Raw genomic sequence first — 21,310 nt, 5'->3', positions numbered from 1 at the left:
TGGACACTTTCATAAACAGGGACACTTGTCATCTCTCTCTCCGATATTTAATCTCATTCGCATGCTTCTGACACCATATTATTTATGAAAATAGGTAATTACATTTTTACGAGTTTTGTACAAGGTTCAGTTAGACAAATGACATTTTATTTGTATTTTGCATCTGTACATCTTTGTTCAAATGCATTTCCCATGATGAGAGGAGGGAAATGGTTGAATGAATATTCCTGCTGAGATGGGAGCTAGTGAAAAAAACATTGCAGCGCTGCATTTGAGCACATAAACTCAAAAGACTGCAGTCTGAATAGCCGAATCAGTTAGGAAAAAAGTTAGTTAGGAAGCAAAGTTCACCCTTTTGCCTGCAGAAGTGAAGAAAGAAGATATATCTTCCTTCTTCAACCGAGTCGACTTTGCTGATATCTCCGCCAACCTGCCGAGAATTATTCACCGTACTGCCCGCCGACAGAGCAAGCAAACAGCCTCCCGTCATCACCTGAGGTTCGAGGAACCAAGTTGGTGTCAAACGATGGACAAACGCACATTCTACCCACATCCTCTCTCTACTCAAGTAAGAGGTTTACGTCTGGGCAGAGATAGATTATTATAGTGTGTTATTCTTGTGTATCAAGGTTATTGCCGTGTCCGTTCATTGCTGCTAATAAAACTCAAGTTATTATTGTAACTTACTGTTACCATGAATGAGATTTGCTGTGTTGTCGACCAAACACAATGGGCTGTTTGTTCATTTCTGCCATTTCTGAGTTTATCCATTAAAGAACCAACGACTGCGGAGGACAGATTACGAGTCATTCACTGCGCCTCTGAGTGATAAAATAACGGTTGCCCTCTCTCACACGATGGCTTCGTGTAACGGTGTTGACAAAACAGGCAGAAACAATGATGATAAAGTAAAGATGAACCCAAGTGCAGTTTATTCTTAAAACGTGAAACCAGATCCCTAACTACGAAGTGAAAGAAAACAAAACAAGAAACCAAGGACCAAACTAATAATGACAAAATTAGACACGACATGAAATAACTAAGGCTAAGGCTGGACAGGACTGGAACAACACTACAAGGTACATGTATACAAACTGGACTAAACTATGGCTTGACAACTAGGTTACATGTACACAGGCAAGACTAAACTATGGTTAAACAACAAGGTTACACAAACACAAAGGCTAGACTAGACTAGACTATGGCAGAACAACAAGGTTACAAATGCAATACCTGACAAGTTACAAAGGCAAACATGAGGGTTTAAATACACAAGACACGGGAAACAAAGGCCAATAAACAAACAGAACTTTCAAACAAGATAACAGGACAATTAACTAAAACCAATGACAAACTAGAACTGAATCAAAGTAATCAAACAATAAACCAATGAAAACCAGACACATGAACAAGGGAAAACAGGAATTGACAAGGACTAGAAAACAGGAACTAAACAGGAAATTTCAAAATAAAAGTACACAAACTAAAAGTCAACTGAGAATGTCACACTTCGGTGCCATCACTCAGCTCTCCATCTCTCTCTCTCTCTCTCGTACTAACCGCACACACACACACAACCCCTCACAAACATACCTGCATACACATTTGGCGAACAGACAACTTGGCGATAGAGCCCAGCTTTATTCCTAAGTTATCGTACCAGCGGAGACACCATTAACCAGTCCCTCTGCCCACATTCGCGGCCACATTCTCTGGCTGGATACCTGGAGTAACATACTGTCCACGAGAGGCACGTCTGCCATTTTGTGCCCTCCTTCTCTCTTTATGCACGCACGCACACACATACACCCATTCACATGTGTTATAGGCTTATCTGTTAACATATCTAATCATGTTACTGTTTAGTTTGTAGTTGAAAGACTGTGTTGTATTGATTATTAATTGATATTACTACATTAATAAACTTTGTTATACTTAAAAGAAAAGTTTTTTGGTATAGTTCTGCAAGCACCTGTGTCAAGGGCTGGATTCGGATTCAAGCCTTCATTGTTTACCTTTTGAATGTCCTGTTGTCCGGATGTTGACTTTCCTAAGAGAACAATCCTTTATTGATACTGCTATTCTGTCTGGTTAAATCATCCCTGATTCCAGCGTGCTGCCCCGGCAATATTAAACCTTATTAATATTCTATTGATTTTGATAATTGATATTTATCTTTGATGATTGTTGATTTGAAGGATTAATAAAGTAATGTTGATTCTAATCAATGTTCTGTTGATTTTAATAATTGATATTTATTTTTGATGATTGTTGATTTGAAGGATTAATAAAGTAATGTTGATTCTACTCAAAGTTCTATTGATTTTAATAATTAATAATTATTGCTAATAACCAAAACGTTCCCGAACGAAGTGTCTAACAATTTCATGTTGAGTTTCTTATTAAACTTTATGTTGACTGCTCAGCCGGTTACCGCCTCCCCCTTACCCGTCCTTTACCTGTTACAGTGGCACTGTAAGAAACTAATGCTTGTTGCTTACTTCATCCTTGAAAATTTGAGCTTGTTCCTCACAACCAATGAGATTATTGACAAAGCCAAAGACCTGTGAAAGAATGAGAGATTACAAACCATATAAAAAGTGAGCATGGACACTTGTAACCTGATCTGATTGTTAAAAGGACTTTTGTAGATGCAATGTAATGTAGTCAGGTTGAGTCAGTCATATTAAGTAATATTTTTTGGCATGAATAAGAGTTAACCCTCAAAGACCCAAGCATAGAGATTGATGATATATTCTCTTCTTTCCTCCTTGATTGTGTTTTTAGAAAGCCATTGATTATAAAAAATATATTTTTTATAGATTTTTAAGTGGATTTTGTTTTTGGGTGGATTTTGTGTGACTTCAGAAAACAATTTTAGTCTATTTTTCTTTTTTTTAGGTGACTATTATGTGATAATAGAGTGTCAGATACTGTTATATGTACTTTATATATTTTTCTTTTTACCATTCTTAATAAAAAATGGTATTGTTTACTTGCTGTAAACAAATGTTGCAGTTCTACTATGCATGGTCTCTTGAGGGTTAATTTAGATTTGTACTAAATAAACTCTTTCAGGGTTACCTAAGACCTGGGACGAGTTCTGGATTCTGTGTTTATTTTGCAGTAATGACTGGCTGATTTTTGCCTACATTATTCCTAACATGTTATACATGTAAATAGTGGTCTCAAACTGTAAATGACCATTTGAAATATTTTACTCTTAAAATATCATTTGAATATACTTGTGGATTTAGGCAAGATTAAATTATGTGATTACCTCCTCTATAGTCCAGTTAGTGACTTGACTGGCATGTATTCCTGCAACACCAGGCAGTAACTTACAGTGTTGCTCCCAGCAGAGAGAGAGAGTGCGGTCAGAGTGTGCTGTGAATGCCGTCATGAAGAGTGATGAGTACAATCCCTCAGACACCAGATCTGAAACACACACACACACACCACTTTCAGAGTAAATTCTGCTTAAGCTTATATTCTGAAAAAGACGTTTACATACTTCACAGTTATTAGAATATTCCCGTAGTCAGCATATTCTGAATAAACTAATACATGCGCATTCTGTTCTTGCAGTTCTTTTTATATATATATATATATTCATATAGTTACAAATACATCTATATTGAGTATTCATATATTTGAACATATATGCACTATATTTTAACATATATATATGGGAACATGTATGTTAAATATATATATACACAAATCTGAGAAAAATATATTCTGTAATATATATCCAAATGTATTAATTATTATATATAGTATATAATATATAAAGTATTATATATATATATATATATATATATATATATATATATATATATATATATATATATATATATATATATATACAGTGCATCCGGAAAGTATTCACAGCGCTTCACTTTTTCCACATTTTGTTATGTTACAGTCTTATTCCACAATTGATTAAATTCATTATTTTCCTCAAAATTCTACAAACAATATCCCATAATGACAATGTGAAAGAAGTTTGTTTGAAATATTTGCAAATTAAAAAAATAATAAAAAAAAAATCACATGTACATAAGTATTCACAGCCTTTGCTCAATACTTTGTTGAAGTCTTTTTGTGTATGATGCTACAAGCTTGGCACACCTATTTTTGGGCAGTTACTCCCATTCTTCTTTGCAGATCCTCTCAAGCTCCATCAGGTTGGATGGGGAGAGTCGGTGCACAGCCATTTTCAGATCTCTCCAGAGATGTTCAATCGGGTTTAAGTCTGGGCTCTGGCTGGGCCACTCAAGGACATTCACAGAGTTGTCCTGTAGCCACTCCTTTGTTATCTTGGCTGTGTGCTTAGGGTCATTGACCTGTTGGAAGATGAACCTTTGCCCCAGTCTGAGGTCCAGAGCGCTCTGGAGCAGGTTTTCATCAAGGATGTCTCTGTACATTGCTGCATTCATCTTTCCCTCGATCCTGACTAGTCTCTCAGTTCCTGCCGCTGAAAAACATCCCCACAGCATGATGCTGCCACCACCATGCTTCACTGTAGGGATGGTATTGGCCAGGTGATGAGCAGTGTCTGGTTTCCTACAGACATGACGCTTGGCATTCAGGCCAAAGACATCAATTTTTGTTTAATCAGACCAGAGAATTTTGTTTCTCATGATCTGAGAGTCCTTCAGGTGCCTTTTGGCAAACTCCAGGCGTGCTGTCATGTGCCTTTTACTGATGAGTGGCTTCCGTCTGGCCACTCTACCATACAGGCCTGATTTGTGGAGTGTTGCAAAATGGTTCTTCTGGAAGGTTCTCCTCTCTCCACAGAGAAATGCTGGAGCTCTGTCAGAGTGACCATCTGGTTCTTGGTCACCTCGCTGACTAAGGGCCTTCTACCTCGATCGCTCAGTTTGGCCGGGTGGCCAGCTCTAGGAAGAGTCCCGGTGGTTCCAAACTTCCTCCATTTACAGATGATGGAGGTCACTGTGCTTATTGGGACCTTCAATGCTGCAGGAATGTTTCTGTACCCTTCCCCAGATCTGTGCCTCGATACAATCCTATCTCGGAGGTCTACAGACAATTCCTTGGACTTCATGGCTTGGTTTGTGCTCTGACATGCACTGTTAACTGTGGGACCTTATATAGACAGGTGATGTGCCTTTCCAAATCATGTCCAATCAAGTTGTAGAAACATCTCAAGGATGATCAGTGGAAACAGGATGAACCTGAGCTCAATTTTGAGTGTCATGGCAAAGGCTGTGAATACTTATGTACATGTGATTTTTTATTTTATTATTTTTAATAGATTTCAAATAAACTTCTTACACGTTGTCATTATGGGGTATTGTTTGTAGAATTTTGAGGAAAATAATGATTTTAATCTATTGGAATAAGGCTGTAACATAACAAAATGTGGAAAAAGTGAAGCGCTGTGAATACTTTCCGGATGCACTGTATATATATGTGTGTGTGTGTGTGTGTGTGTGTGTGTGTGTGTGTGTGTGTGTGTGTGTGTGTATATATACAGTGAGGAAAATAAGTATTTGAACACCCTGCTATTTTGCAAGTTCTCCCACTTAGAAAACATGGAGGGGTCTAAAATTGTCATCGTAGGTACATGTCCACTGTGAGAGACATAATCTAAAAAAAAAAAATCCAGAAATCACAATGTATGATTTTTTAACTATTTATTTGTATGATACAGCTGCAAATAAGTATTTGAACACCTGTCTATCAGCTAGAATTCTGACCCTCAAAGACCTGTTAGTCTGCCTTTAAAATGTCCACCTCCACTCCATTTATTATCCTAAATTAGATGCACCTATTTGAGGTCATTAGGTGCATAAAGACACCTGTCCACCCCATACAATCAGTAAGAATCCAACTACTAACAAGGCCAAGACCAAAGAGCTGTCCAAAGACACTAGAGACAAAATTGTACACCTCCACAAGGCTGGAAAGGGCTACGGGGAAATTGCCAAGCAGCTTGGTGAAAAAAGGTCCACTGTTGGAGCAATCATTAGAAAATGGAAGAAGCTAAACATGACTGTCAATCTCCCTCGGACTGGGGCTCCATGCAAGATCTCACCTCGTGTGGTCTCAATGATCCTAAGAAAGGTGAGAAATCAGCCCAGAACTACAGGGGAGGAGCTGGTCAATGACCTGAAAAGAGCTGGGACCACCGTTTCCAAGGTTACTGTTGGTAATACACTAAGACGTCATGGTTTGAAATCATGCATGGCACGGAAGGTTCCCCTGGTTAAACCAGCACATGTCAAGGCCCGTCTTAAGTTTGCCAATGACCATTTGGATGATCCAGAGGAGTCATGGGAGAAAGTCATGTGGTCAGATGAGACCAAAATAGAACTTTTTGGTCATAATTCCACTAACCGTGTTTGGAGGAAGAAGAATGATGAGTACCATCCCAAGAACACCATCCCTACTGTGAAGCATGGGGGTGGTAGCATCATGCTTTGGGGGTGTTTTTCTGCACATGGGACAGGGCTGACTGCACTGTATTAAGGAGAGGATGACCGGGGCCATGTATTGCGAGATTTTGGGGAACAACCTCCTTCCCTCAGTTAGAGCATTGAAGATGGGTCGAGGCTGGGTCTTCCAACATGACAATGACCCGAAGCACACAGCCAGGATAACCAAGGAGTGGCTCTGTAAGAAGCATATCAAGGTTCTGGCGTGGCCTAGCCAGTCTCCAGACCTATACCCAATAGAGAATCTTTGGAGGGAGCTCAAACTCCGTGTTTCTCAGCGACAGCCCAGAAACCTGACTGATCTAGAGAAGATCTGTGTGGAGGAGTGGGCCAAAATCCCTCCTGCAGTGTGTGCAAACCTGGTGAAAAACTACAGGAAACGTTTGACCTCTGTAATTGCAAACAAAGGCTACTGTACCAAATATTAACATTGATTTTCTCAGGTGTTCAAATACTTATTTGCAGCTGTATCATACAAATAAATAGTTAAAAAATCATACATTGTGATTTCTGGATTTTTTTTTTTAGATTATGTCTCTCACAGTGGACATGCACCTACGATGACAATTTCAGACCCCTCCATGATTTCTAAGTGGGAGAACTTGCAAAATAGCAGGGTGTTCAAATACTTATTTTCCTCACTGTATATATTAATCAGTGAAAAATTTTAAAATTTTAAATAAAATTATGGTTTTACATTTTGTTCAACAGTTTGAAATACTATGTGGAAAGCAAATCTGTCACTGAATTTACATTTATGTCTTCATTTGCCTGAATCTGTAAAAAATATTTTTGAGTCATTTAATGCTGTATGTAAACCCATGCGTTAACTAATGAAAGAGAAGGGAATTGAGTGTTTCAATAAAGCTATTACATGTAAAAATGTAGTAGTTTATGTCTTGTTATTGCTATATATTATTTTTATATGTATCAATATATAGCTATACATGGGTCATGCATATATTGCAGAATATAGAAAAATATCACTAGATTCCCATACGTGAAAATGTATTATTTAATATATCATTATATTTTCAAATATATTCACATATATTTTTGTTTTGTAAGGGTGCTCAATCTCAACTATTTCCTTTTCCCTCCAAAAAAAAAAATTTCTGTTTTTGATCACTTGACTTTTCACAACTGACTGTGGCCACGTCTACACTAACCTGTTTTCGTTTGAAAATGCATCAAATTTGCTACATTTACACCTCTAATCCACATTGGAATGACTTTCGAAAACACTCTCCAACATAGTGTAATTCTATGACACCTGGTTGTATTTAAAATAAATGAATAAAAAAAACTCACTCTGACAGTTTTTTTGCTGACCTTTACGGTATTTAGGTGGGCGACCAATCCTGGTGATAGAAAGAAAGTGACATTTAATTAAGTGTTTACATTACAACAATACTTCTAAATGTAACAATGCTATTGTTCTTAACAATCATAACAAATGTGAGTACTGTCTTACCTTCCATGATATCGTAACTTTTTTGCTCTCTGACTGAAGACTAGCAAGTTCCGTTTGGATCCCTCTGTGTCAGAGAGCTCTGCCTTGAGCCGGCCTTGGTTCCTCTCAGCCAATGGACAGCCAGATAAACAGTGATGAGCAGTGAAACGGCCGGTTACATGACCAGACCCATCACATCCTGGAGTAGGACACTTTCTGATTAAGAGAAAACAGATCTGCACTCATTTGTTTATAATAAACTGTACTGTAGTTGTTGGATAATTTTCTGAGAAGTCACTTCAGAAAAAGCAACCTCAGCAATAAAATTGTCCTCTGTATATGTTAAAGGCACATGAAGGAGTAACCTGTGGTGGAAGCTGTACTTGGAGGTGTTGCGGGGCTGAGAGAGGCTTTTACAGGACATGGAGGAGTAGTTCGGCTGTCTGTTGGTCAAGTTCTCCCTGGGAGCTGAAACATACATATTACTCTAAATTTAGTATTTCCTTTGACGAGCATATAAAAGGGGGTCACACACCTGATGCATCTGGTGGACGACATGGCGCATTCTAAAATTCGAAACAATTGTTTTCTATGAATGTACGCAGACCGCCGCTGGCACCCACCAACAACTCCTGAGGCTGCTCAAATATCTGCCGCTCCACAGAGTGCAATATTTGACCTTAATTTAGGTCAGGGCCGCTGCCAGGAGCGGAGGAGTACCCTACCAGCCGCTGAAACATGGCGGGGTCTGAGACCGCGAGTGTGGAGGGGCTCACTGCCGACCACCTGGAGCGGCAGAACCTCTGCCAGGGGCAGGGGAGACCCCTTCTGTTCCCTTAACACAGTCTCTGGCTTTAGTTTAGGCTAATTAAGCCTCCAAGAGGGATAAAGGTGAATGGCGGTGCAAGATCGTTTATGTGCAGCTGACAATCACGTGTGTTTGTGTCTTTTTGTTCAGTTTTATATTAAAACTATTATTTATATTGTCAAGCCAGTTCTCGCCTCCTCCTTTCCATTAATCCCTTTACACGGGTCTTTCCTCCACTACTGCTATGAACCACTCTCTCTCTCCTCCTCTGATGCTCTGGCAAGCCTTATCAGCCTTATCAGCAATCACTATAATGAGTGACAGGTGTTAAGAGTAATTACAACTCAGGTGATGAGCCTTACCACTTTCCCTCTCCAGCAGACACAGGACCACACCCCCCATGCCAGACCTTGCTAACTTTTGTGTGTTCTGTCTGCCACGTGAACCTCATTGACATGCCCTGTGTTTTTATACCTGTGCCATGTCCCAGCCGTGATGCAGCTTGGTGCTTCTTGTCCAGTGTGTGACCACCTTAAGAGTCAGTGAAATGAGGAATGAGAGAAAATTAATTTTTTTGGTTTCTCACCAGGTTTCTGAGCACTAGGTTGATAAGGTGGAGGTTTGAGAGGGTGTCCTGTGCTTTCACACCAGCCTGCCGGGTGAATGTCCGGATGGTCAGAATCAATCCACTCGTCATACAAGTGACTCCAGCCATCAAAGCGAATCTAAGCACAACAGAGTGTTTTAGGCCAACATATACTCACAAGAAAATGTCAATCTACTGAAATGTATCAGCAAAATACCAAAAAATAGCTCTGATAACAGTCTCAGGAATCCTAGGGTGATTGACTCACATGAGTAAGTAAAATATAGTCCTGTTACATTTTATATATGTGATTTTATCATGTGGTATAAAAGCACAAGATTAACTCTCCTTCGCAGCCAGGACCTGGGAAGAGAGAGGAAACAACCAAGTTATAAAACCTGGCAAAATTATTAGGCAAATGTCCTGCAAGGACACAACATTCACTCAAGTCCAGGAGGAAGCCATGCCCCTGGTAGAAGGGGCTCGTAAACCTATGGGGCATTGCACGCCTTGAAAACCATTAGAGACAACCCAATAATAAAGCCTTTGTTTGGAGATGGACAAACCTTTTGAGCGACATCCAAAACAAACAAAGAGCTGCTCAGTCAGCCGAAACTGACTCAAGCACTCAATGTACAAACACAGTGCAGAGCACATGCAATCTCTGTGCCCTGTCCGACTCAAAATGAAGAGGGAGGGAGGCATTTAAAATGAACACCTGAGCCCTGAAGGGAGTGGTCTTTTAGCACCTTGGTCTGGTGGACTTGCAGGAGGGCCATGGTGTTCAGGGCGGAGGCAACCTGTCCAGTGGCGTTGTAGGACTTGGTCGCCAGAGACGACGTCAACCTACAGGCCTTGGAGGGGAGTAATGGTCGATCCCTCAGGGTGGCGGCGTTCTTAGGTATATATTCGCGCTTTGTCTTTAGAGTGGCTTTCAGGGGCTTGGGTAGCAAGTAAAGCAAGTAAAGATGCTGACTACCACACCTGGAGTCACAAGTTCGAATCCAGGGCGTGCTGAGTGACTCCAGTCTGGTTGCTAGGGTGGGTAGAGTCACGTTGGGTTAACCTCCCCGTGGTTGTCATAATGTGATTATCACACACGGTGGGGCACGTGGTTGTGCATGGATGCCGTCGGAGAATAGCGTGAAGCCTCCACATGTGATTGGTCTCCACGGTAATATGCTCAACAAGCCACGTGATGAGATGTGCGGATTGATGGTCTCAGATGCGGAGGCAACAGAGATTTGTCTTCCACCACCCAGCTTGAGGTCACTACGCCACCACGAGGACTTAGAGCGCATTGGGAATTGGGCATTCCAAATTGGGGACAAAAAAGAAAAAAAAGAATGGCTTTCAAGATCCAGACAAATCCAGACAAGAGTCAGGCCCTGGAGATCCCCAACACGCTTTACTGAGGTCACAGCAAGTAACAGCACGGTCTTCAATGAGAGGTGTTAAGCACTGACTTTGACAATCCAGCTACTGTATGTCAGATGGGCCCTGTTCAGAGGCCATACATGTAGTCTCCAGATGTCAAATTGTGCCCTGCACTTGCGGGAGCAAGTCCCTCCTCAGTGGAATCTTCCACAGGAGGCATCCAACAGCTTCACCAGCTCCGGAAACCAACAGTGGCTGGGCAACTCCAGCAGAACTGTTTTTTTGTACTCCCAAACTAACGAACAAACAGGAGGGAACGCATACTTGCATTTCGCTGGCCACTAGAGCATTAAAGCCATGCAATCTCTGTGACCTGTCCGACTCAAAATGAAGTCCAGAGGCGACTGTGGTCTCCTGGGAGCAAACAGGTCCACCTTGGCTTCCCTGAATACCTCCAATATCCTCAGAACAGTCAGAGAATGCAATCTCCATTTCATTTGGCTGACACCCTGATGCGAGAGCAGATTTGCTCCGCAGTTCAGGGGACTAGGGACGTGCACTGCACAAATCAACGTGAGATGTCTCTGACATTAAAGGAGAAGCTAATGCTTCCCTTTAACCTCACCCCTAAATGACCTCACCCCTCCCTGGCAGTTTGCATATGCCACAACTGCAGTAATATCCGTTCGGAGCAGCATGTGAAAACCCTGCATGGCTGAACGAAAAGACTTCAAATCCAGAAAGACTGTCAGCTGCTCCAGACGATTAAAGTGCCACACCAACTGCACATCTGTCCAGGTGGCGAAAGGCTGGACAACCATGGCAAAGGGCTCCCCAGCCCATACCAGATGCGTTCGTGGTCACAACTTCACTTAGCACAATGCCCATCTGATAAAATTCAGGCATCTTCCAAATAGCTGCAGTGCAATCAAGCAGCGGCGCATCACCATTAGAGGTCAGTGATCATATCGGCCAGCGTGATGAGGCACTCATGCCTTGACCCATAACTGGAGATGATATAGCATGGTGTCGGCGGCAGCCATCAACCCCAGAGCCTGCTAAAAGCATTTAAATTTAAATGCTTTCCCCAGTTTGAAACTTGTCACACACTTGATAATAGAACGTGTGCACTCGCTGGACAGTCACATGGCCAGTGTCCAAGTACTCCGGTAGATCCCCATGCTCGCAGGCCAGTTCTTCCAATTATGCTAACAGAAGCTAGTCATCGAGGTAGTTCAAAATACAGACACCACTAAGCCTCAGCGGAGTGAGCAAGGAAACCTCTGCATCACATATTTGTGGATGTAGCATTCTGTGAATTAAATCCTTTTTTACAACTATGTGTAATTATTACATATACATGCACAGTTAATCCAGACAAAATGAAAACATTAAGGTAAAAAGTTAATTTCTCAGTTGTTTCCAAGTCTTTACTAAATGAACGTTAGATATGATGCAGTAATACAGATTTGATGCTGCTGGATTTTGACTTGGAATCAGATCTGTAATAAAGTTATACTGTATGCTTGTTATGTTCCCCTTCTGTCACTCACTCGACGTTGTGTCGATGTAGTGACACTAGAGGTCTCTCTTGAGAGCCTCAGTTACCACTTATCTTTGAGAAAAGGCCAATGAGAATTGGCTAACAGAATTTGCATGCCCCTCCCCCAGACATACGGACATAAAAGGAGGGAATGTGCATCTGTTCAGACAGATTTTTTCTTTGGAGCCAAGCGGTTGTGTTTCAGCGAGCTGAGTAAACCCACCGCTGTTCCACTTACCTCTATAGAGCTTACTATGCTGGAGATATGGTGCATTTTCTGTGGCTATTCTCTTCTTCTGCATGCCAATAAAACTTCTCAATAAAACGACTTCCTCGCTCGTCCGCTCTCACTACCCTTGACGGCGGGGCGGTCCACTGGTACACGGAGCTCCCCCAGGTGGATAAGGCAGTTGCGGTGCACCTGTGCCTGCAAAACGCCGCCACCTGGAGGGATCGACCATTACTCCCCTCCAAGGCCTGTAGGTTGACGTCGTCTCTGGCGACCAAGTCCTACAGCGCCGCTGGACAGGATGCCTCCGCCCTGAACACCATGGCCCTCCTGCAAGTCCACCAGACCAAGGTGCTAAAAGCTCTGCACCTCGGTAGTCCTGATCCTGATGTGCTGCAGGAACTTTGCTCGGCAACCGACCTCACCCTCTGGGCCATGAAGTTCACAGCGTGCGCACTCGGACATGTGATTGCCAACCTTGTGGTCCAGGAACGGCACCTGTGGCTGAATATGGTCGAGATGCGGGACCTCGACTAGGCTCGCTTTCTCAATGCCTCCATCTCCCAGATCGGCCTATTTGGTGACACCGCTGAGGACTTTGCCCAGCAGTTCTCAGCGGTAAAGAAACAGATGGAGACCATACAACACATCTTGCCCTGCCGCGGCTCAAGATCCCGCAACCCGTCTGTGGGTCCAAGGTCAGCCCTGGCATGAACTCCCCACCGGAGGTTGACAACCCCCATCTCACGAACCACCTCCAGGACCCGGGAAGGCTCCCAAGTGCTCCTGAGACGGGCAACCCAGGGAGAGAACATCTGCCACGGAGCAGGTGTCCAGACCACTCCATCCCCCAGTGGAGGGCCGGGTGGAGAAACTTTTGTTTCCATTTCTTTGTTTGCCACACCCCAACAGGCTGCGGTACCCACATTGTCACAATAAAAGCAGTTTCTTCACTCCCTGGGTCACTTAGCCAGTGCCCACAACCGCCATTCTCACGGCAATCAGACACCAAGCACTTGCAGTCAGGCCCCGTGCCCAACTGCACCACACTCGCACCACAGGCCGGCAGGTGGTGACGAGTCTAGAGGTCATCTCTACAGATCCTCCTCCTCAGTCGACTTCCTGCCCCAGGCCAGGTACACAGAGCAAGGTAAGTGCTTCGAGCTTCTCCTTAGCACAACCACCTCGAGACGCTCCCCGATGTGACATCGCCTGCTCCCCCCGCCGCATTGCCTCACCTCCAGGTATGTCACATGGGATCGTCCCCTTAGTGCCCCTCGCCCGGAGCTTGGACATGTGTCTTACACTTTAAAACCCATCACGGTGGCTGGCCAGGACCATCCGACTCATTTCAGTTTGCCCTGCGTGAGGAGATCGCAACCCTTTTACGCAAGGACACGATAGAGCCTGTCCCTCCAGCCGAGATGGATAAGGGGATTCTACAGCCCCTACTTCATCGTACCCAAGAAAGGCGGTGGGTTGCGGCCAACCTTGGACCTGCGAGTTCTGCACCGGACCTTACACAGACTCCCGTTCAAGGTGCTGATGCAGAAACGTATTCTGACATGCGTCCGGAATCAAGATTGGTTTGCGCCGGTAGACAGACCACACAGACCCTTTCTACGGTTTGCTTTCGACGGCCAAGCGTATCAGTATAAGGTCCTCCTCTTCGGTCTGTTCCTGTCCCCTCGCGTCTTCATGAAAGTCGCAGAGGCAGCTCTTGCCCCATTAAGGGAAGTGGGCATTTTCATACTCAACTACCTCGACGACTGGCTAATCCTAGCACACCCTCGGCAGTTGCTCTGTGCACACAGGGACCTGGTGCTCAGGCACCTCAGCCATTTAGGGCTTCAGGTCAACTGGGAAAAGTGCAAGCTCTCCCCGGTTCAGAGCATCTCTTTTCTCGGCATGGAGTTAGACTCTGTCTCAATGACAGCGTGCCTCACAAGCGAGCGTGCACAGTCGGTGCTGAACTGCCTGAGTACGTACAGACCGGCACAGCGATTCCACTGAAAAAATTTCAGAGGCTCCTAGGGCATATGGCATCCTCAGCAGCGGTCGCGGCGCTCGGTTTGATCCATATGAGACCGCTTCAGCACTGGCATCAGACTCGAGTCCCGAGATGGGCATGGTGCCACGGCACATACCGTGTGACCCTCACCCCTTCCTGCTGTCACTTATTCAGCCCTTGGACACACCTCTGTTTTCTACAGGCAGGATTCCCCCTACAGCAGATGTTCAGATGTGTTGTAGTTACTACAGACACCTCCCAGTTGGGCTGGTGTGCCGTGTGCAACGGGTACGCAGCCACTGGCTCCTGGACAGGGCCGTGATGGCACATCATCTGCCTAGAGTTGCTTGCCCTGCACAGATTCCTGCTGCTGATCCGCTGCAAGCACAGCGACAGTAGCGTTATATAAATTGCAAAGGCGGCATTCGCTCTTGTCACATGTTGCAACTCGCCCGCCATTTCCAATTTTGGAGTCAGTAGCAGCTGAGGTCTCGGCGCGCCACTCATGTCCCGGGCAACCTCAACACCACAGCGGATGTGCTGTCACGGCAGGTAACGCTCAGCGGAGAGAGGAGACTCCACCCTCAGGTGGTCCAGCTGATTTGGGGTCGATTCAGCAATGCAAAGGTAGATCTGTTTGCCTCCCAAGAATCCACCCACTGTCTGCTCTGGTACTCTCTGACGGAAGCCCCCCTCGGCAAAGACGTGCTGGCACACAGCTGGCCCCAGGGGCTGCGCAAGTACGCATTTCCCCCAGTAAGCCTACTTGCACAAGTCCTGTGCAAGGTCAGGGAGGATGAGGAACAAGTCACTGGTGTTCTTCCAGATTTGAAGACCCACAGAGGTGCGACCGTTTTTAAATATTTCTTGTTGGTTAGTACATAGTACTTAGTACTTGTTGCTTAGTAGTCCAAATTTGTGAAGAGACATTGAATGTCTCATAATTTCTTTTAATTATATATTACCTTATCGTTTACGAATATCAGAGACCCCAGTTATTGAACTAATTTAAATTCACCAAGAAAACGCTTAGATCTAAACATAAACGAGTCCTTTTATTACTTTCTGCTATCAAAGCAACTGCGATCTTTTTTCCTCTCTTCCAAATACATGTTTTCAATGTTTACTGTACACACCTCCTGCTTTTTTACGTGGCAAACTCGTAAAATCACCCCTCTGTGACACTTTCTGCAACTCGTCATATGGAGGGCAATGTGGCTCTTGATTCTGGCATTGAACGGTGGATTGATGCCTAGACTCAACTCTGAATTGCGCTTTACAATGAAAGAACATTATTTAAACTCAAAATTATTATTATTTGTCTATTATTGTGGTCTTTTCTGATAAAAGCCATGCCCAGCAGTTTAAATAGGCTACTGTAGGAAAATGATACCATAGATTCTGCTTTGAGTTTATAATTCTTATACTGAAGTCAGTAGATTTGTAGCCATTCAAGTTTTAATAAAGGAGAAGGTAAGGACGTTATTGAAACTCACTATTATTAGACTATTATTATTAGTTGTCTTTTTGGATGAAAAATAATGCGCAGACGTAAGGAAGCCTAAAGATCTGCATTGTTCTTTTAATGCTTAAACACAATAAGTCTCTTGGTAGATTTCGGTCATGAACACTTTAAAATGATTCACTGACTCATAGCACATAAGACGCTCATTTGTCGCCACTTCCAAGTCACATTTCCAGAAGGGGTCACTATTTGTTGTGGCATTTTCAAATTAGAAAAGAAGCAAATTTGTTGTTTTTTCAGTACCCATTTAGGTCACCTGTGACCTCACACAGCATAGCCTACCTACTGTATGTGACTTGTTTTTTGTTATTTTCCATAGCTGAATTTCAAACATTACAATTAAACATGCTACTAAGACATACAGAAAACATGGACATGTTCTTGAAAAGAAAACAATATTGACAATGGTTAGCCTATGTGGGATAGTGGTGTGCCGTAGAATTTTTTGATCGAAACAGTGTGAGTTAGGGAAACACTGAACTAGGCTGCCTAGGCTTGTGATGGTGTTTGATCACATTAGCTATAACCGGCAGTTAGGTAACAAAAGCAGTTTTTCACACCTTAATTCTATACGTGTCCACCTCCTGCACCGTAGATACACGGATGAGCCCTGGACACCTCTTATCCACTGCCTCCAACTTCATCTGCACCTGGAACCCATGAGAAGGACGCTACAAAACACACACACAGAAAGAGTCAGTTTCTATTCAGTCCCAAAGCTGGATTTCATTTGGCTAAAGGAAGTATGTTAATACAGTTTCTGTTCATTCATTAATGGAATATTCAGATTTCATCAGCACTGACTCTTTCAAACAGCAGATAATAATTTAATGACATGGATGCAATGGACACTTGACAGTTTTTTAAGTTATTAAGAGGTTTAACAAACCACTGTGAAAGCTTCAGCAGCGACTGCCGTTGAGCCCGTATCCTCCAAATATCTCTCCCAGAAGAACCTGTCAGTGTCTGGGTAATCTATAAGGAGAAGATAAGATGAGCCAGTGCTGTGTTAAGTATCAAACAGTCATACTTTAGTAAAAGTAAAGATACCGTAATGGCAATTGACAATTGAACCATTCTGATTGATTCAGTGAGTGAGTGAATAGTCCAACCGATTCAGTGAAAGAGTTCCATATCGTGACCCGCTCTAAACAGTTCAGTGAGTGAGTGAATAGTCCAACAGATTTCAAAATAAGGAATCTTCCTTATTACGGTCCGGGGTGTTGCGATAAATTGCAATATACATATGTACAAATACAAACCTGTTATATACAGTGCAAGGGAATGTAATGGCAGAAGAGGTAGGATGTGTTATATAAATATAAATAGACTTAACTGTGTATTGCACATAATTATTGCTCAATGGGGCAATTTTAACTGTTCATGAGATGAATAGCCTGAGGGAAAAAGCAGTTCTTGTGTCTGACTGTTCTGGTGTTCAGAGCTCTGTAGCGCCAGCCAGAAATCAACAGTTCACAAAGGTAGTGGGCAGGGTGAGTGGGGTCCAGAGTGACTTTTCCTCACTCTGGAAGTGTACAGTTCTTGAATGGAGGGCAGGGGGCAACCAATAATCCTCTCCGAAACACATCAGTAAAAGAGTTCCAAATCATGACCGTTCTGAACAATTCAGTGAATGATTGAGTTGTTAAATTAAGAAACACTATGAGTGATTCAGTGATTTTGTCATATTCCCTGTTGTCTTTTGTTTTTGTGCTTTTATGTTGGAATTCTTGTTTTGTTTCCTGTGTTAGTTTTGTAGTCCTTGTAGTTTTATTCCTTGATTGATTCTCACTGATTGTTTCTCATTCCCTGATTGTTTCCCCATGTGTTCCTTGTTTTCCATTGTGTATTTAAGCCCTTATTTTCCCTGTTTCCTTTGTCAGTTTTTGCATGTTTTGTCTATGCTCTGTGCTTGGTTCCCTGTGCTTTACGTTTCCTTTTATTCTGAGTTAGCATGTTTATTTTTCAGTTTAATAAAGCTGTGTGTAGATCCTCATTCCTTGCCTGCCTCGTCACAGATTTTCAGCGAGTGAGCGAGTAATTCGAGAACTACTCTGATCGATTCAGTTGTGAACCACTTTGACTGATTCAGTGAGTTATTTGTGAAATCAAGAACCACTTTGAACAATTCAGTATGTGACTGAGTTGTTAAACTAAGAAACACCCTTTTTGAGTAATCTAAGTACTAGTTAATGTAGGAACTTTTTATTTAGGGATCTGTAAGTCACCTTGTGGGGGTGTGAGGGGGAGGCCTCTCTCCTGACACCAGCCAATGGGATGAATGTATGGGCTGCGGGCATCACACCTGCGATAAAGATGAAGCGTAGGACTTTATTTCAAATAAGTGCTTTAAAAACACAGAGTAACACTTACATTATGACTTGAAATAACATAATACTTGCTTTAGGAGTTGTCGTAACTCACCAATAGTCATACGTGTCATCCCAGTTATCAAAATGAACCAGAAAACGGTTTCCTACTTTGTCTGTTACTGTGGCAACACAGATGAGAGAGGGATTCATGCGGTCAACTGCTTCCAACTTCATCCCCACCTCAAATCCACAGTCCGTTTCTGTCTGTATAATGACCAAACAAGGTCTTTGTCCAGACAGAATCATTTTGTAAGTAACTGCAATGCAGGTTCAGTGTTCCTCTGTTATGACTTACTTTGATTGTGCTAGAAAACAACTCTTTTGGAGCGGCTTGTGATCTCGTAATTTTTAGGTAGTTGGACCAAGAAAACTCTTCATCTTTGCATCCTTCAAAGGAAGAATGTTGAATGGTACTAATGTTAGAATAATACCATCTACATGAACTATAACACATAAGAATATACAGTAAAACAACATGTTAGTACTAAAGATCGACCGATATAGATTGTTTATGTGTCCGATAACAGATATACAAAACCAATATTTAATAATTGCTTTATTTATGCCTATTATTTACATATGCCACAAATGGCACCATTTATCGGTAAACTCGATGTTAAAAAAAACAATAACGATTAATCAGAAAAGTGTAAATTTTGATGAAAACATAGGTGAAAACGATTATCGGTCGATCTCTGTTAGTACAGTTTTCTTTGTTAACGCTAGCTTGGAAGCAGCTTGTAATACAGTGGCAACAGCAATATGATAAATATAGAATTCCAATATAGATATATAGAATTTTATTGGTCACAGGTGTATGTATTAGGGATTAGAAACACTTCAAGGAATGAAAGTGAAAACCAAAATTAAATGATTTCTTTTATCTGCATAATGTAACAGAAAATGTTTAATAACATTATTATTTTGTTCCTAAAATGTTTAATTAGACCAAATAATTTTTCGCAGTCAACTTTGAGAATTTGACTACTTCCACTTGTCGAATCCTTTCAATGCCTGCACGCTGCAGCAACTGCGGCAACCATGCCAGGTGTCACGTAGCCTATTTTTATTTTAATTTTTTAATAATTCAAATGACTTTTTCTGAATAAATTGATTATATGTCATTGTTATTTATTTGTAAAGCTTATTAGCACAGTGTAATCTGATTTGAAAAAGAATGCTAAAAAGCTATTAATTTCTTTTATGCCAGAGCTTGAACGTAAAATACAGTTACTGCTCAGAACGAACCAATATGAAAAATATTCAGTTTCTAATCCCTGGTGTGTATAGTCCTATACAGTTATTATTATTATTTTTTATTTTTTTGATGTGGCTCATCCAATTCCATTTCAGAGTAGAACTATACATTTTATAATTCACCTTTTGGAGTGTATAGTTTGTGTCCTGTGCTCTCACACCATCCGGCGGGGTAAATATCAGGGCAGTTGGCATTGACCCAGAAATCATGACAGTCAGAATATCCATCAAAATGAAGACGTAATCTGAAACCACAAACCTGGCAAACATTTACAGTGAGAGAAGTCATTTTCTATCATGTTTAATTATGATGCTAGTTAGAATTTGAATTAGGCTTGAAATTGTTGCAGTAAATATGATGCAGCTATATTGTACCTCAGCCACGGTCAGGACAAAATACATGGAGGGATGTTGTGGGTCGATGCCTTCTAACTTCATACCCTGTCTAAAGCTGTTTTTAATCATGGGAACCCTCTGGGACTAGACAGATAGAAAATGAGAATTATTACAAAGAGAAAAAGATCATTCTTAAATCTTTAACTGTACTGTTTAATCTGTTTAAATCCTTTGCTTATTAGGCAGCACTGTATCGAAATCTCTTTATTCTACTTAAAAATGTTCTGCAATTATTTCAGCTCAAACCACATAACATACCACCTTCAACTGACATGGGGGTTGTCTTCAAAAATGTTATACCTTAAAGGATTTTAATGTACATTATTAGAAGTTTCAGAATTCAAAATGTAACCAAGAGCAATGATCATTGTCATTTTAATATTTTCATACTGAATTCTGATTAATATGCATGGGTGATTCTAACAAAATCTATCAAGAAAATGTCTTGGTCACAGTTAACCCCAAGTCAAAAAAGAAAAGAAAAGGAAAGAAAGAATAAATAAGAAGCAGCCTGCAGCGAATTATTAGGTGATTTAATGACTGATTATATAGTTTTGAATGATTACGTTGTGAATTGCATGATTTATTTAAATATTTATTTAATGTTTTAATTTTGTGTTATTTGGACCTCCATATTTTTTTACTGTATTACAGTAAACTTTTAGGGGGGTAAAATGCGTGTAACTGTCATGAAAATAAATCTTACTGCCCCTAAAATAGGCTTTTTCTATAAGCATTTATTATATGCAAAATATAATTTGTTATTTGAGTCACAATGAGTTTTTCTGTGATAACGATATAATATATAACTATAAATATTTTATATTATAAATATATTTTATAATAAATAATAAAATGGTTATCAGGAGTGGGGAATTGCTATATGCAGAAGGTGCAAGAACAGCAGGTTAAGGCTCTGCCTGCTGCCCCCAACCCCCTCAAAAAAGTGGTGGGGACAAAACTAGTCAAGGCAAGGCAAAAGGCTGTAAGGAGATGTCCCACAAGAACCACCCGTAAATGACGCCATGACACCTGGTCGTTCAAATGCGTCTCCTTTGACCACATGTGTTCAGATTACAAAACGTCATTAAAGACAAAGAAAGCATAAAGAAAACAGAGCACCTGTTTCTCCCAGATGCAGTTCAATTGAATCTAAACACACACGCGACTGGACAAGGGCACTGAAGTGGCCAGTCAGATTTCAGGCTGGTGTCAGTGCCCCGTGGCCCCATCCCTAGCTACTGTACATCACTGGAGCTAGGATATTTTCTTGATAGTTTTCGTGAGAA

General features: G+C 41.7%; 1 protein-coding gene across 5 annotated transcripts in view; it reads right to left on the bottom strand.

Annotated features, from left to right (window-relative positions):
* The window catches only part of l3mbtl1 (L3MBTL histone methyl-lysine binding protein 1), a 44,327-nt gene that overhangs the window by 3,183 nt on the left and 19,834 nt on the right, over nucleotides 1–21,310 (bottom strand). For 4 of the 5 annotated variants that reach the window (XM_052105507.1, XM_052105510.1, XM_052105509.1 and 1 more), the window contains 13 exons: nucleotides 20,001–20,105; nucleotides 19,749–19,884; nucleotides 18,664–18,755; nucleotides 18,421–18,572; nucleotides 18,225–18,301; nucleotides 16,886–16,971; nucleotides 16,557–16,667; nucleotides 9,312–9,450; nucleotides 8,283–8,385; nucleotides 7,939–8,133; nucleotides 7,776–7,825; nucleotides 3,281–3,438; nucleotides 2,502–2,564 (listed from right to left, as the gene is read on the bottom strand). In XM_052105507.1, the coding sequence (XP_051961467.1) occupies nucleotides 2,502–2,564; nucleotides 3,281–3,438; nucleotides 7,776–7,825; nucleotides 7,939–8,133; nucleotides 8,283–8,385; nucleotides 9,312–9,450; nucleotides 16,557–16,667; nucleotides 16,886–16,971; nucleotides 18,225–18,301; nucleotides 18,421–18,572; nucleotides 18,664–18,755; nucleotides 19,749–19,884; nucleotides 20,001–20,105 (1,467 nt within the window). The remainder of the gene's footprint in view (nucleotides 1–2,501; nucleotides 2,565–3,280; nucleotides 3,439–7,775; nucleotides 7,826–7,938; nucleotides 8,134–8,282; nucleotides 8,386–9,311; nucleotides 9,451–16,556; nucleotides 16,668–16,885; nucleotides 16,972–18,224; nucleotides 18,302–18,420; nucleotides 18,573–18,663; nucleotides 18,756–19,748; nucleotides 19,885–20,000; nucleotides 20,106–21,310) is intronic. The other variant, XM_052105508.1, reaches the window with a different exon arrangement.

Source organism: Xyrauchen texanus, chromosome 35, assembly GCF_025860055.1.
Source record: "Xyrauchen texanus isolate HMW12.3.18 chromosome 35, RBS_HiC_50CHRs, whole genome shotgun sequence".
Lineage (NCBI taxonomy): Eukaryota > Metazoa > Chordata > Actinopteri > Cypriniformes > Catostomidae > Xyrauchen > Xyrauchen texanus.
Note: the sequence above shows the minus strand (reverse complement) of the source record. Positions and strands in the feature narration are given on the sequence as shown.